The sequence below is a fragment of the Netta rufina genome, assembly GCF_964035555.1.
Source record: "Netta rufina genome assembly, chromosome: 25".
NCBI lineage: Eukaryota > Metazoa > Chordata > Aves > Anseriformes > Anatidae > Netta > Netta rufina.
The window spans coordinates 4,043,944-4,058,774 of NC_140149.1; the positions used below are offsets into that span (position 1 = coordinate 4,043,944).

Below are 14,831 nucleotides of genomic sequence, written 5' to 3' on the forward strand. Positions count from 1 at the left end.
ATATCCTCGGGCCTCTCCTTCGCTTCCCTTGGCTCGTTTTGGGACTGCTCCGCATGATGGAGATGGATGGCAGATGCAGGGCTGGGTTTCCCCTGCCTGGACAGCACGGACACGAGGAGCTCGGAGCCACGAGGGGCTGGGAGCAGGACCTGCCCCCGTGCTGAGCATTTGGGTTTTCCCCAGGGGCTCTCGGCTGACTTCTCGCTGTCCCTTTGTGAAATTCCCTTCGGTTCCTGCAGCCTCCTCCCCTGCTGCCCCCGTGCCGTGCCCTGTGGGGAAGCCACAAGGGGTGGCGGAGCTGCAGGGCTGTCCCCCATCTCCATCTCACTGCCTGGGGGGGATTTTGGGACTGCTGCCCCCCTCCTGCCCTTCTCCTGGGGTTTATTCAGCCTTGCCCAGCACGGGCTGGGTGCTGCTGGGCTGAGGTTTTTCCCCTGGGTGTGGATCCCGAGGCAGCCGGAGGTGCTGATGGAGCAGCTTAACGCGGGCCCTGCCTCCTGCTGCTCCACACACGGGGACCAGAGGGGCGAGGACCGGGGCTGGGGTGAGCTCTGGAGGGGGAGAACGGCTCTGCCGGGGGCTTTGGGGTGTGGGGACGGGGGGCTTGAGGGGGGTCTGGGCTTGTCCTGAGCGCTGTGGCAGCAGCGAGGATGCACTTTATTATCAGAGATGGGGCAGGGCAGTGGGGACGCTTCTGGCTGCGGGCATCACCGCGGCTGGATAATCGCGAGGAGGGCGATGGAGAAGAGCAGGCTTCTTCCCCCACACCCCCTCTCCCCTCCTGCACCCCCCCTGCCCCTGCCATGCACTTTGAAGGGACGAGGCCACGGCTCAAGGCTGTGGCTCTGGCTCCTGGGGAGCGCTGGTTGCACTCCGACCCCTCGCACCCTGCTTCAGCTCCTTCCCCTGGCTCCCTCGGCCCCAAGGCAGGGGTCCCTCACCTCCACGCAAGGCACGCTCACAGGAGCAGCTTTACCCCAAGCTCCCAGGGTCCATTTGCCAAAAAAATCGCGGAGATACCAGCCCCGAGGCCAAGGGAGGTGGGTGCAGGGGGGCGTTTGCCTCCAGTCCTGCTCCCTTGTTTTGGGGAGGCTGCGCAGCAGGGCTGGGGCACTGCTGACCCTACAAGGGCCTGGCCGGACCCAGGCAGGGTGGGAGCGAGCCCCTGGGATTTGGGGGGGACTGGGGGGGGACTGGGAGGGACTGGGGGGCTGCCACAGGGGGGTGCCCCGTGGGGACAGCGTGCCCGGGTCCTGGCGGTGCTCAGCGGTGTCCGGAGAGCCCTGGGGCAGGCGGAGGCGTCGCGGCGTGTGTCAGGGTTTGGGGGGTGCCAGCTGTGCTCGTGGGGTTTCACACATCAATAAAACCTATATTTATAGTGTATTTATGGGGTGTGTGTAGTGTATTTATGGGGCTGCCTCCCCTCTCTGGGGGGAGAGGCGCACGGGGACGGGTGTCCCATGGGTGCTGGGGGGGGGGGGGGGGGCGCACCCCAACCCCCGTGGGCTTTCAGGAGGGACATTTGGGATGCGAGTGCAAGCACGAGGGGGGGGCGGGGGGTGCAGGCTGGGATTTTCTGGGCGGTTCCTGGGATTCCCCAGCACTTTTTGGGGTGCCGGAGCAGCTCCACACCCTGCGGGCCGGCGGCGCGCTGCGTGCCCGTACAGGAGCGCATTGCACAACCCTGCCCCAGCCCGGCCTGCAGCCGCCCCCGGACCCCCAAAACACCCTCGGGACCCCCCCCAATTCCCTCCAGTCCCCCCCCAGCCCCTCCAAACCCTCCCCGGTCCCCTCCTTGAGCCCCGTCCCCGCCGCATCCCCGGCTCCGGGCGGGGGCGCGCTCCCCCCGGCGCTGCTCCCGGGAACCGGGCGGGACCGGGGGCGGTCCGGGGGGGGGGAACCGGGGCGGAACGGGGCGGGCCGGGGGGGGGCCAAGCCTCAGGAAGTCCCCGGTGCCCTCCGCCGAGCCCTTCCCGAGCCGGGGCTGCCGTCGGGGGGATCCCGGGGGGGCCCCCGCGGGAGGTGGCAGCGGCTGCGGGGGCTTTGGGAACGCGGGGAGGGGGCTCCGGGGGGGGGTTCCTCGGGGTTGGGTTTGGGATTTGGGGTTGATTTGGGGTTGATTTGGGGCTGGGGGGGGCTGCTGAGCCTCTTGTCCGCGGCTGGGGACGGGCAGCGGGAGCGGGGCTTTTTGGGGTTTTAATGGGAAAGCGCTGAAAAGCCCAGCGGGGGGGGGTCTGGCAGGAGGAACCCCCCCCCCATTTTCCCCTTTTTTGCAATATTTTGGTCCTCTCCTCTGGGTTTTGCCACGCTGTCAGGGCTGAGCCCAGGCTGCCAGCTGTAGGGCCAGGAGGTGGCAGGAGCAGGGAAAGGGTCTGGGGGGGGGGCTGCCCTGCCCGGCCCCCATCTCACCTCGCTGCCTGACCCTTCTCCTCACATAGGGGATGTCCCGAGCTGTGCAGGGCCGGGGCTGCCTGCCCTGGGCCTGTTTGGGGCCGTACCTTCGAGCTGCTTCGCTGCCAGGTGAGCCCACACCACCCCTACGGGGCCCAGACCCCAAATCCACCCCCGTCCTGGGGTCACCTCGTCCCCTCTGGGCACCCACCCCAGCCACCCATGGGGCACCCTATGGGGTGCCGGGGGTGCTGCGAGCCCTGCGGGGCTGGGGGAGGCTGTGTGGGACCCCCAAAGCACGTTGTGACCCCACAGGTGCTGCCGGCGGCTCCTTCCACGGGAAGATCCTCAGCGGGGACAGCATCTCCCTGCCCAGGTACAGCACCCCCCCCTAACCCCTTCCCAATCCTGCCCATCCTCTCTGCCTCTCCCCAACCCCGTGGGGTCCCCGGGGCTCTCCTCGTCACCCCGCTGCCAGCCCCTTCCCTCCTCCCGATGCTCTCCTCCTGCCCCAGGAGCTGTGTTCGCCACCAAGGAGGCCCCCAGGGCCCCCCATCCCAGCGCAGCTCTTCCCGGCACGGCTTGGACCACCTGAGGACCGTGGCCTCTTCTGGTGAGCGTGGAGGAGGACGGGGGGAGCCTGTGGTCCCTGCTGGCGAGGAGCCCTCCTCTTGCCAACGCCTTTTTCCCCCCCAGATGCCATCAAGAAGCACCAGAAGAGCCTGGCGGCGTGGTTCAGCAACCAGCCCAGCGAGGAGAGGCAGTTCGGCCCTTCCTTCTCGCTGGACGCGGTCCACGTGGACCCGGTGATCCGGGAGAGCTCCCTGGAGCAGATCCTGAAGCCTTCCCCCGAGCTGACCGTCCGGCACCAGCTCCAGCGCTCCTCCAGGCGGGTCATCAGCCTCCAAAACCTCTTCGAGGCGGACTCCTGCGGGCGGCAGGTGAAGAACGTGGTGCTCTACGGCACCGTGGGCACGGGGAAGAGCACCCTCATCAAGAAGATGGTGGTGGACTGGTGCCACGGGCTCCTGCCCCGCTTCGAGCTGGTCGTCCCCTTCTCCTGCGAGGACCTGTCCCACAGCCGCGTCCCCATCTCCCTGCGGCGCCTCGTCACCAAGAAGTACCAGCACCTCCGGGACGTGGCTCCCCTTCTGGGCGCCTCCAACCTCAAGGTTTTGTTCATCCTCAACGGCCTGGAGCGCCTCAACCTGGACTTTCGGCTGGCTGGCACCGAGCTGTGCTGCGACCCCAGCGAGCCCATCGCTCCCTCGGCCATCGTGGTCAACCTGCTGCGAAAGTACCTCCTGCCAGAGGTCAGTGGCCCCCCCTTCCAGCTCCCCTGTGCTTCAGGCTTGGCTTTTGTGCAAATCGCTCCTTGTCCGGCTTGGCCGTGAGTCAACAGCCAGGCTCCGTCCCTGCAGGGACTCCCCGAGGTGGCTTCTCGCTGATTTGTCCCTGGGGGGTCTTTGGGGAGGCCTGAAAGACGAAGAAGGCAGCAGCTGGGGGCCTGCCCGCTGGGCTGTGCCCTCCCAGGTGTAATTTATATCCAGCAGGGGATGGGGAAAGCTCTTCGGTGCGCTTTGCCTGGGCAAGCTTTGAACCAGCGCGCTTCGGGCGGCAGCTTCTCCAACCCCCGGGGTGCTCCTGGTGAGAGGTTTGGGGTCCCGCTGAGCCTGGCTAAGAGGCGACACCCTCCCAGCTCAGCCGGCCACCTCCGCTTCCAGGCCAGCATCATCGTCACCGCACGCCCGTCGGCCGTGCGCCGCATCCCCGGCAAGTACGTGGGGCGCTACGCCGAGATCTGCGGCTTCTCCGACACCAACCTGCAGAAGCTCTACTTCCAGATGCGCCTCAGCCAGCCCGGCTGTGATGGAGGGGGCGGCGAGGGCTCGGGCGAGCAGGAGAACCTGGTGGAGATGCTGTGGAGGAACCTGGAGCGCCAGAACCAGATCGCCGCCGCCTGCTTCTTGCCCTCCTACTGCTGGCTGGTGTGCACCACGCTGCATTTCCTCTACTTCACCCGCACGGTGCCGCCCAGCCAGACCCTGACGGGCATCTACACCAGCTTCCTGAGGCTCAACTTCAGCGGGGAGGTGCTGGACAGCACCGAGCCCACCGCCGTCTCCATGATGAAGTACGTGGCCAAGACGGTGGGCAAGCTGGCCCACGAGGGGGTGATGTCCCGCCAGACCTGCTTCTCGGAGGAGGACCTGCGGCAGTGCTTCGAGGTGGAGATGAAGACGGAGAGCGAGCTCAACCTCCTGGAGGTCTTCCGCAGCGACGTCTTCCCCTTCTTCCTCACGCCCTGCGTGCAGCCGGGCAGGGAGCACGCTTTTGTCTTCACCATCCCCGCCATGCAGGAGTACCTGGCCGCCCTCTACGTGGTGCTGGGCGAGAAGAAGACCCTGGCGCAGAAGGTGGGCAAGGAGCTGTCGGAGCTCATCGGCAAGGTGAGCGAGGACGCCGCCGTGGTGCTGGGCATCGTCTCCAAGGTGCTCCCGCTGCGCTTCCTGCCCGTCCTCTTCAACCTGCTCAAGATCTTCCCCCGCTTCTTCTCGCGGCTGAGCGGCAAGGACCGCGACACGATCGCTCGCACCATGGCGGAGGAGCTGTTCAAAGAGGAGGACTACTACAACGACGACGTCCTGGACCAGATCAACTCCAGCATCCTGGGCGTGGAGGGCCCCCTGCGGCACCCCGACGAGGCCCCCGACGACGAGGTCTTCGAGCTCTTCCCCATCTTCATGGGGGGGCTGCTGTCCCGCCGCAACCGCGCCCTCCTGGAGCAGCTGGGCTGCTCCATCAAGAACCTGGCGGCCTTGGAGATCGCCGAGGCCATGAAGAAGACCGTCATCAGGAACAGCCGCAAGGGGCTGCCCCCCTCGGAGCTGATGGACTACCTCTTCTTCCTGCACGAGTTCCAGAACGAGCGCTTCACGGCCGAGGCCGTCCGCTCCCTGCGCACCGTCAACCTCTCCTCCGTCAAGCTCACCCCCCTCAAGTGCTCCGTGCTGGCCTCCGTCCTGAGCGCGGCGGGCCACGAGGTGGCCGAGCTCAACCTCACCTCCTGCAACCTGGACGCCGCCAGCTTGAGGACCCTCTTCCCCGTCCTGCTGCGCTGCAAAGTCCTCCAGTGAGTACCCGGCCGGCGTCCCCCGGGCTCTCCTCGCCTGCAGCCGGGGCAGGGAGCAGGGCAGGAGGGTTTTATCTGTGCTCGGAGCCATCCCCGAGGACTACAGCATCCGTCGTGCCCTGCTCCTGGCTCGGGCGCTGCGTGCCGGGACCTGCAGTCCCCCCGCAGCCTCCCCGCGAGCAGCGCCCGGTGCCCGCGGGCTCCATCCCATTGCTCGGTGCCCCCCGGTAGCTCGCCCCGTTGGGTGCGAGCAGGGGATGGGGACCCCAAAGAGGGGGCCACGGGGTCCGTCGCGGGCCATTTGGGGCGCTGCAGTCTTCCCGTCGCCCAGGGGGTGGCGAGCAGCGCTCGCAGAGATGGAGGCGGCCGTGCAGCGGGGCTGGGCGCCGCTTCCTTCCTCTGCAGCTTGGGGAGGGTTTGGAGGGGTCCTGCTCCCCCCCGAGACCCTCGGCACCCCCAGGCAGTGCTCGGGGTCCCCTCCTCTCCCTCGCTGCTGCCGGCGCTGGCTCTGAAGCTGACGCTGCCCCCATGCCCCGTGCTCCTTTTTGGGGAGGAAACCTCGGGGGGCTTTGTCTGGGGAGCCCAAGCGGGGTGGCGATGGGGAGGACGGGGTGAGCGCCCCCCCCCCCCCCCCCCAGGCAGCATTTTGGCTGCTCCACCCGCTGTGTTTTGCCCTGCACCAGCCTGCAGCTCAACAGCCTGGGCCCTGATGCCTGCGAGGAGCTGCGCGCCCTGCTGCTGCACGTCCAGTGCGCCGTGAGCGACCTGCGGTGAGTGCTGCCTCCATCCCCACCCCAAAAAAAACCCCCCTCCCCGCTCCGGGACCCCCTTCCCAGCACCGTCAGCTCCCTGAACGCGCGTCCCCGTGCCCCGCAGGCTGTCCAACAACCCGGTGGGGGTGCAGGGGGCACGGCACCTGGCCGAGGCGCTGGCGGGGAACCGCTCGCTGAGCCGCCTGTCCCTGCTGCACGCCGCCCTGGGGGACCGGGGAGCGGAGGAAATCGCTCGGCGCCTGCCCGAAAACCAGCAGCTGCAGGAGCTCAACCTGGGCTACAACTCCCTGACGGATGTGTCCGCCCTGAGCGTGGTGGAGGTGGCCAAGAAGCACGCCACGCTGGACAAAGTGCAGTGAGTTCAGCCCGCCCGCTCGCGGGCCATGCTCCCCGCCCGATAGCCCTCCTGCTGCCACCTCTCTCCCCGAAATCCTGCCCCATCGCCGTCTCCTTTTCTCCTTTTCTCCTTTTTTTTCCCCCCCAAGTTTGTACTTCAACGACATCAGCGAGGAGGGCAAGCGGGCGCTGCACAGCCTGCGCATGGAGCGGGACGGCGTCAGGGCGCTCGTCTTCCTCACGGCGGGCACCGACGTCTCCGACTACTGGTCCAGCATCCTGAGCACCGTGCAGAGGAACCTGCCCTTTTGGGACCGCGAGCGGGTTCGCCAGCACCTCGCCCTCCTCCTGCAGGACCTGGAGAGCAGCCGGAGGCAGACGGGCAACCCCTGGAGGAAAGCCAAATTCCTGCGGGTGGAGAGCGAGGTCAAAAGGATGCTGGCGAAGCTCCAGCACGGGACCCTGTGAGAGCCGCCGGCCGGGCGGGGAGGAAAATCTGTCCCCGGGGGGAGATGCCCAGCGGTCGGGTGCTGCTGAGGCTGTCCAAGGCATTGGGTACGTGGGAGGACCACCAGGAGCCCAGGAACACCCGGGACTTCTTCTTCTTCTGGGCTTGGAGAGTCCCAGCCCTGCTTGTGAAATCCTCGGTGGCATTAAAGCGCTCCGCTTTACTTTCCTGGTCTCGCTCTTCCCTGCTGAAGCTGGGAGCCCCCCCCTCAGGCTGTCCCCGAGCCCCTTCCTCGGGGTGCTGGGTCCCAATTCCCAGCCCTGCTGGGCGAGGGCAGGCGGTGCCCCGGGGCTGGGAGGGCAGGGGAGACGTCGGGGGCTGTTTAACCATTAAACCTGGGGCGTCTTGGGAGAGGCGGGGACGCTGGCCTCGCTGCCACTTCACCCTGTACCTTGATCCCCCTTCGCCTTCGCTGCTGCCATGAAGCAAGTGGAAGGTAGGTGCCGGGGGAACGGGGCCTCGTCCCGCACAGCCCCTGCCCCACGGGCACGTCCCCGGCTCTGTAGGGCAGCGGCAGAGCCCGGGGAGGCGCCGGGAGGGAGCCAGGAAAACGCAGCTGGGCTGTGTGGGGGGGGGCTCGGCAGGAATCCCCTCTCCGGGGCGTCGTGCTGGAAGAGGTGGGGAGGTTTCCAGCAGTTTTGGGGTCTCGTCGCCCTCCTTACACCCACCCAAAAGTCTCGGGGGGGGGGGCTGTGCAGACTCTGCGAGCCCCCTGGCACGGCACGCAGCTCACTTCTCCTCTCCCCCCGCAGGGTTCGAGGGCGACAGGACGTCCATCGTGTAAGTGCTGAGCTCCCCCCGTTATATGGCCCCATAACGGGGCTGTGCTGGGGCGCTGCGGGACGGGCTTCCTGGTCCCGGGGAGGTTTTTCCTTGAGCTGTCAGCTCGGGAGAGGTGTAGGGTCAGCCCCAAAAGGGACGTCCCCTCCCGGTGTGCCCCATTGGCAGGGCTGGGGTGGGCACGCAGGGGAAGGCGCCGGGGCTGCCCTAACGTGGCCTCCCCCCGGCCCTTTATCATTTCAGAAAGTTTGAATTTAACCCCAAAGATGGGATCGACAACCCGGCCCTGTCGCTGGCTGAGGACACGGGTAAACACCCCGCTCTCCTGCGGGATCAGGGCACCCGGGGGCACCCCAGGGCGCGCGTGCCAGAGGGAAACGGAGACCCCCACGGCTACGGGGAGGGGGTCCCGGTCCCGCAGAGCATCCCTGCGGCCCCTGCTCACCGCCCGTGCCCCCTCGCAGACGGAGAGGCCGCGGGGGAGCCCCGCTTCTACCTCCTGAGCAAGGGCAGCGCGGAGACCTTCGGCTTCTGCCTCCACGAGGAGCTGGGCGGCGGGGGGCACGTGGTGAGGCAGGTGGAGCTGGGGGGGCTGGCGCAGCGCAGGGGGCTGCAGGACGGGGACCGGCTCCTGCAGGTCAACGGGCGCTTCGTGGACCACCTGGACCACCAGCGGGTAAGCCCCGAGCATCTCGGGGGGGTGCAGAGGGTCCCCGGCTGCCCCCCCCTGAGCCCTGCTGGAGAGGTCCCGTTCTGCGGGGTGAAGTCCTGGAGGATGGGTTTGTGCCCCGAGGTGGTGCAGAGGATCAAGGCCAGCGGGAACCAGGTGCTGCTGGCGGTGCTGGACGGCGATTCCTACGAAGCAGCCAAAGCCCTGGGCAGGGACCTGGCCCAGCTGCTGCCCGCCGACGTCCGCCCGCGCCTCTGCCACGTCAGGAGGGACAAAAGCGGCTTCGGCTTCAGCGTCTCGGGGCCAGAAGGTACAGGACGGGGACGGGGACGGGGAACGGGGATGGAAACCCGCCGGTGGTGCCACCCCGCTGGCTCCATCCCGCTCCATCCCCTGGCGCAGGCACCAAGGGGACGTTCCAGCTCTCGGTGCGGCACGGCGGCCCGGCGGACAGAGCGGGGGTCCCCACGGGCTCCTGGCTCCTGGAGCTGAACGGGGCCAGCGTGAGGAGCTGCTCGCGCGCCCAGCTCGCCCGAAAGGTGCGTGCTGCCCCTCCCGGGACGGGCGCGGGGCTGGCCGTGGCGCTGAGCGACCCCCTGGTTGTCTTGCAGCTGAAGCAGAGCGGCAGCAAAATGACGCTGCTGGTGGCATCGGGCGCCGTGGAGGAGTTTTATCGCCTGCGGGGGCTGCAGGTGCCGGCCGCGGCGGCGGACGCCTCCTGGCTGCCCTATAAAGCTCGCGAGCTGCACATGGTGAAGGGCCCCGGTGGCTACGGGTTCCTGCTCAAGGAGGACAACTACGGGGCGGGGGCGATAGGTGAGGGGGGGATCGGGGAGAGCTGCGAGCACCCTGCCTGTGCTGGGGGCTGCTCCTGGCAGGATTTGGGGTCCAGAAGTGTGGGATCCCCACTCCATGAGCGTTTTCCCTCTGCGGCAGGCCAGTTCCTGTGGGAGGTGGATGCCGGGCTGGCGGCCGAGCGGGCGGGGATGAGGGAAGGGGACCGGGTGCTGGCGGTGAACGGCGAGAGCATCGAGGGGCTGGACCACCAGCAGACGGTGCTGAGGATCCGTGCCCACGAGGACCGGGTGACCCTGCTGGTCATCGACCCCGCCAGCGACGAGTTTTACCGCTCGGTACGCCTCGGGGACCCCCGGGGTGCTGGGAAAGCAAGGTTGTGGGGTGGATCTCAGCCCCAAAGCTGCGTGGGGAGGTCCCTTTAGGGTCCCCGGCTTGCTGTGGGGCTCCACGAGCCGCTCAACTCACCCCTCGGTGCTCTCTTCCAGCTGGGGCTGTCCCCTCTGCTGTTCCTCGAGGACGGTGACCCTGCCTCGGGCTCCTGCACGCCCTCCCTGCCCTCTCCCCACGGCTCCCCTGGGCTCTGCCACGTCGATGTGGGACCAAAAGGCCCCGGCTCCTGGCTGGTGGCTGCTGCCAACAGCATAACCATCGCCCAGGTAACCCGTGGCGCCGCGCTGCTCCTGTCCCGGTCCTTCCCTGGCCCTCTGGGGCTGGTGGGAAGGGGCTGCGTGGCCCTTTGGGGCTGAGCACAAAGCTCCCCAAAACCCACCCAGGGAGCGGGTGGATGTGTGCTGCCCTCTTGTCCCCACAGAGCCCGCGCAAGGAGGAGCAGAGGTGGCTGCACGAGGCGTTCTAGTGGCCCTCACCACGACGCCGGCAGGTCCAGCCTGCTGCTGCTCCCGGTTCCAGCTCCCCGGAGAGCCGAGGAGCCGCTCGGGACGGCCAACGCTGCTCCAGGCTGGAGCTGCCGGCATCACACCTCGCACAGACTCGCCTCCGCTGCCCGAGGCCGGCCCCAGGTTTTTATCAGAGGCCACCTGAAGGCAGAGCTGCGCCCTCGCCACCTCCAGGAGCGTTTGGGGACGCGGCACTCGAGCCCTCGCCCAGCTCCAGGCTCTGGGTCGCCCCCAGGAGAGCCGAGGCAGTGCCCCTCACGCCGTGACCCGGGGCGAGGGGGAGCCTGGAGCTGGGCTCAGCCCGGGGCTGGCCCTCGGGCGAAGGGGAGAAGGAGCAGGGGAGGCCTCGGGGCACTGGAGGAACCCCCCAGCTCCGCTCCTGGGCTTTATGGGATGGTAAAACCGACAAGGATCAGGGCTGGTAAAAACGCCGTGACTGTGAGAATAGGTGGTAAGCTTTCCATCCTAACGTCCTGTTCTGCTTGGCGCTTTATAAAGGACACGAACCCACTCCGCTGGTCCCGTGGGTGGTGTAACGGAGGCTGTGGGGCTCAGGATCCGTCACCCAGGCTGGAGGTGGAGCTGGGAGGCTCCCCACATGCTGCTGGCCCCCTCCTGGAGTCCCCCGGGGTGCTACATCTCCAGCGGGTTGAGGCCAAACTCCTGCAGGCGCTGCTTGTGCTGCAGCTCGACGGCCGTGCCCTGCTCCTCCCAGTGCTGCCTGGCCTCGGCCAGCTTGGCCAGCACCAGGTCCAGGCTGTCCTGCTGGGAGAAAGGACAGTGAGAAGGGGAACGGTGCTGCCCGGGGGAGCCCCGTCCCCAAAAAAACAGCCCCACTCACGTGGAGGATCTGCTCGTACTCGCTCTCCATGGCGCGCATCGTGCCCTGCAGCTGGGCGATGGTCCTGTCCCGCTCTGCCAGCGCCTTGCTGGCAGCCTCGTGGCTCCGCTGGCTCTCCTGGAGCCTGCTGGCTGCGGGGTTGGGGACAGGGGACACTGAGGACGAGGGCACGGGAGGCTGGCACTGCACCCACGGCGTGTGGCACGGCCCCTGCCCCATCCCCGCTGCAGGGGATGCTCCGGGAGCAGGGTCAGGCTTTGCCTTCAGCTCCTGCTGTGCCCACAGCGCAAGGCGAATGGCTCCCATCTCCCGTTTCTCCCCCCAAAAATGTGCTTTGCTGCCCTGGAAAGAACCCGTCCGCATCCCAGCAGCAAGGGGGGGGTGTCTGGGGCCGTACCGAGCTGCTCCCGCAGGCTCTTCACCTCCGCCTCCAGGCGCTGGCTGTGGGCTGCCGCCCGCCTCTGCAGCTCCTGGTGCTGCCGGCTCATTTCTGGGAGCCGGGGAGAGGAGAAAGGGGCGATAGGAGGGATGGGAGGGAGCTCCCCGAGCTGGGAACCCGGCCCTGGTGGCCGGGGGGGAGGCTCTCCTCCTGTGGGGGAACCGCTCAGCCTCTGCGCCGAGCGTGGGAGAGCGAAAACGAGCCCGGAGTTTTGCATGTGGCGAAGACCGCAAACCTCTGGCTGAGGTTTTCACCTCTGCTCACACCAGCTCCGGCTCGAGCGCTGGAGGAAGCGGCACGGCCGGGGGCTTCTGCAGCCAGGGGCTGAGCAAAATGGCCCGAAGGGAGAGCTGGGCTGAGCTCGGTGGCGTCCCAAGGTGTGGGACCCTGCGTCTGCGCCCTCCTGCCTCTCCCTCACCTTGGTGCATGGCTCTTTTGTCCTCCTGTGCCTGCTCCAGCGCCCGCTCCAGCTCCTGCAGCCTCCGCCGGAGCCCCTCGCTGTCCGCCCTCACCCACGGGGCTGCGAGGCAGAGATATGGGGCTGCTGTGGGGTCTGTGTGCCCACAGGGGGTGACCCATGGGGATCCAACCCCTGGAGCAGCACCGTGCATGCACGGGGAGCTGCAGGGCTCCACGCAGCGGGGGGCCCTGCTCAGTGGCGTGCCCAGCACCCCGGTTTTCCTGCCCTCTTTCCCTTCCCAAGCTTGCCCCTGGCTCCTCCAAACCTCACCCGGGTGCTCTCCCAGGCTGTCAGCCTCTTCTGCCGCTCTCCTGGACGTGGCTTCAGCTCGGCTCTCTGCAGCCAGAGGGGAGGAAGAAGAGAGGGAGTGAGGAGCAGCCCGGCCATGGGGCTCGGCCCGGGGACACCGAGGGCTCGCACGTGGCTCGGGGGCAGCTCCCTCGGGATGCTCGCCCCATGAAGGCTTGGCTGGGACACACCTGCAGCTGAAAGGCTGGCGCCAGGGCTGCGTTTGTGCCGACACCGAGGCAGGGTGCAGGCGATTTTACTTGAGGCAACTTCCCTGCAGAGGCTGCACCCTCACGCGGGACTGCGGGCTGATATTTCGGGGGGAAAACAGGGCAGCAGCCGGGCTCCTTGGTGCACGGAGCTTTGGGGACCCTTCCCAAACCCCGCTCCGGGCATTCTTCCACTCTCAGAGGTCTGCGGAAGCCGGGGCCTGGCACTTTGAAGCTCCCCACCAGGTCCTGGAGGTGCAGCGGGGCGCAGGATGCTGCACAGAGCCCTGGGGACCCTGCTGCCTCCTCCTCCTCAGCATAGCGGGAATGCGAGGCTCACATCCCTGCTGCCTCAAGGCAGGCAGGACCCCAAACTCACCCCCTGCACTTCTCCTTTTCTGCTGCTTCACTCTTTTCCCCTTCCCTTTGCCCTTTGGAGGCATCCTCCGGCAGCGCCGCTGGCAGGGACCCGGCTCCCCGAAGGCGCAGCAGCTGCCTGGAAGCCAAACCCCGCTGTTGTAGCAACTGTGTCCGCAGCGAGGGCAGCTCGTCGCCTGGCCCCACGCCTTCCCCCGCCTCGCAGCAGCTGAGCATTTCAGTATTTCCCCTCCCAGTCACACAGGCGTGGGCCACACGCCCCTAGAGCAGCGCCGGGGTGGTCCGAGGCCATCCCCGCTGCCGGCACCGAGCCGCTTTGGCTCGGCTGGACCCCGTCCCAAAAGCATCCCACAGCCCCGTGGGGATGGGGCAGGGAGGGCGACGCTCCCAGGTCGCAGCCCGAGGCCAGCCCAGCGCCTCGCTCCCTTCCTGCCCTGGCTCTCCCCTCCGGCACACCCCAGCTCTGCCCTGGGGAGCGGGGCTGGATTTTGACCCTCTTTTATAAAAAAAAAAAAAAAAAAAAAAGAAGGCGAGGAAGGAAGGGAGGGGATTTCAGGCTGTTGTTTCTGCTCGGGACACGGTTAACCCCGAGGAGCTGGGAGCGTGTGGAGGTGCTTTCTTCTGCAGGATGCTGAGCTCGCTGCGTGGGCTCTGGGCGAGGAACATCGCATCCCCCGCTGCTGCCAGCGCAGTCCCAAATCCTCCTTCCGCAGGGAGGAGGCAGTCCCCAAGGAAAGCAACCTTTGCTTGAGGTCCTGCGTGTAAAGAAGCCGTGGCTCGGGGTGAATCACGCCCGGGGAAGCAGATAGGCAGCAAATTTTTGTGCTTGGCTCCACCAGGCTGGTGTAACCCTCCCCAGCCCTCTCCCCAGGTACTTGTGGTATCCCGGAGCTGGCCAGGACACCCTCCGGTGGTCAGTCCGGCTTGACTATTAGCCAGAAGCCATTAGCATCTAATGGGAAAAAAACCTCAGGAACACGGCCTCAATAAACGTTGACATATTTGAGGTCAATATAATCCTTCGGAAAATTTGCCCAGGTAATTAAAGCCAGACAAGGAGCTGCCTGTCCCAGAAACATTTACTGACTTCGACCAAAGGCTGTAACATCAAGACGGGGACGTTTATAACCGATTTATACACGGTTACTTGGCCGCATCTGGTGCAGCCAAAAAAACTGTGGATTTTTTTCTCTTTTTAGGGGATTTGCACACCCTGGGGATCCCTGTGCCTGGGTGCGGGGCAGCGAGCTTGGCCGTGGGGTTTGCTCTAGCCTGCAGCCCCTGTCTCTGGGTGCTTGTGCGGGACACATGACATGGCCACACCGCAAAATTTGCTGTTTTTGTGTTTTCTTTCCCCTCGTTGTTGTAGGAATTAACGCCTGAGCACAACATGGCTGTGGGGATGTGGCGACTGTGGGGCGAGGAGCGGGCTCTGCGGCAGCTCCTGCTGCAACGCAGCCGCCTGCTTCCCGATTTCTGAACGTCTTCGTGTGGAAAAAAAAGGGAAGTTAGCCTTTAAAAAGGGGAAATAATTCTAATTTGCAAGGCGCAGGGGGCGGCGCGGCCTGGGCCCAGCAGGCCGGCCCGCTGGCAGCCAGACCCGTTGCCATGGCGACGCCGCCCCGCCCGGCCCGCGCCCCCCTCCCGCCCTCACCAAACATGGCCGCCGCGCCGCCCTCCCCTCCCCGCGCGCCTGCGCGGAGCCGGCGGGAGGGGGGACGGAGTGCGCGGGCGCTGCCCAATAGCCGCCGGCCCCTCCCCGGCGGAGTGGGCGGGGCGAGGCGGGCGGGGGGGCGGCGCGACCAATCGGCGCTCGGCGGGGGGGCGTGGCCAAGGGGGGTGTAGGGCGTGGCTGGCGCGGAGGGCGGCACTTGGGCGGAGGGCGGGGCAGGGGCCGGAGCCGGGCGCCCCCCGCTGCCGCCGCCGCCACC

General features: G+C 67.4%; 3 protein-coding genes across 3 annotated transcripts; 2 read left to right on the forward strand and 1 right to left on the reverse strand.

Moving 5' to 3' along the window:
* Positions 1-1,970: 1,970 nt before the first annotated feature.
* NLRX1 (NLR family member X1) lies at positions 1,971-7,191 on the forward strand. Its single transcript, XM_084301532.1, has 9 exons — positions 1,971-2,022; positions 2,439-2,520; positions 2,707-2,767; positions 2,907-3,004; positions 3,088-3,704; positions 4,116-5,524; positions 6,208-6,294; positions 6,401-6,652; positions 6,783-7,191. Exons 2-9 carry the CDS (start codon positions 2,442-2,444, stop codon positions 7,099-7,101), a joined length of 2,922 nt encoding a protein of 973 aa, XP_084157658.1. The 5' UTR covers positions 1,971-2,022; positions 2,439-2,441; the 3' UTR covers positions 7,102-7,191.
* On the forward strand, positions 7,146-10,245 carry NHERF4 (NHERF family PDZ scaffold protein 4; the record flags this gene model as incomplete). The annotated part of the gene is made up of 10 exons (XM_084301614.1): positions 7,146-7,188; positions 7,894-7,921; positions 8,165-8,229; positions 8,386-8,597; positions 8,715-8,901; positions 8,994-9,130; positions 9,203-9,407; positions 9,528-9,724; positions 9,875-10,045; positions 10,201-10,245. The coding sequence occupies 10 exons, from the start codon at positions 7,146-7,148 to the stop codon at positions 10,243-10,245; spliced, it is 1,290 nt and encodes a 429-aa protein (XP_084157740.1).
* A 673-nt stretch (positions 10,246-10,918) lies between these two features.
* On the reverse strand, positions 10,919-12,965 carry DRC12 (dynein regulatory complex subunit 12 homolog; the record flags this gene model as incomplete). Its single annotated transcript, XM_084301617.1, has 6 exons — positions 10,919-11,047; positions 11,127-11,257; positions 11,524-11,616; positions 11,984-12,085; positions 12,296-12,361; positions 12,902-12,965. 6 exons carry the CDS (start codon positions 12,963-12,965, stop codon positions 10,919-10,921), a joined length of 585 nt encoding a protein of 194 aa, XP_084157743.1.
* Positions 12,966-14,831: the final 1,866 nt, after the last annotated feature.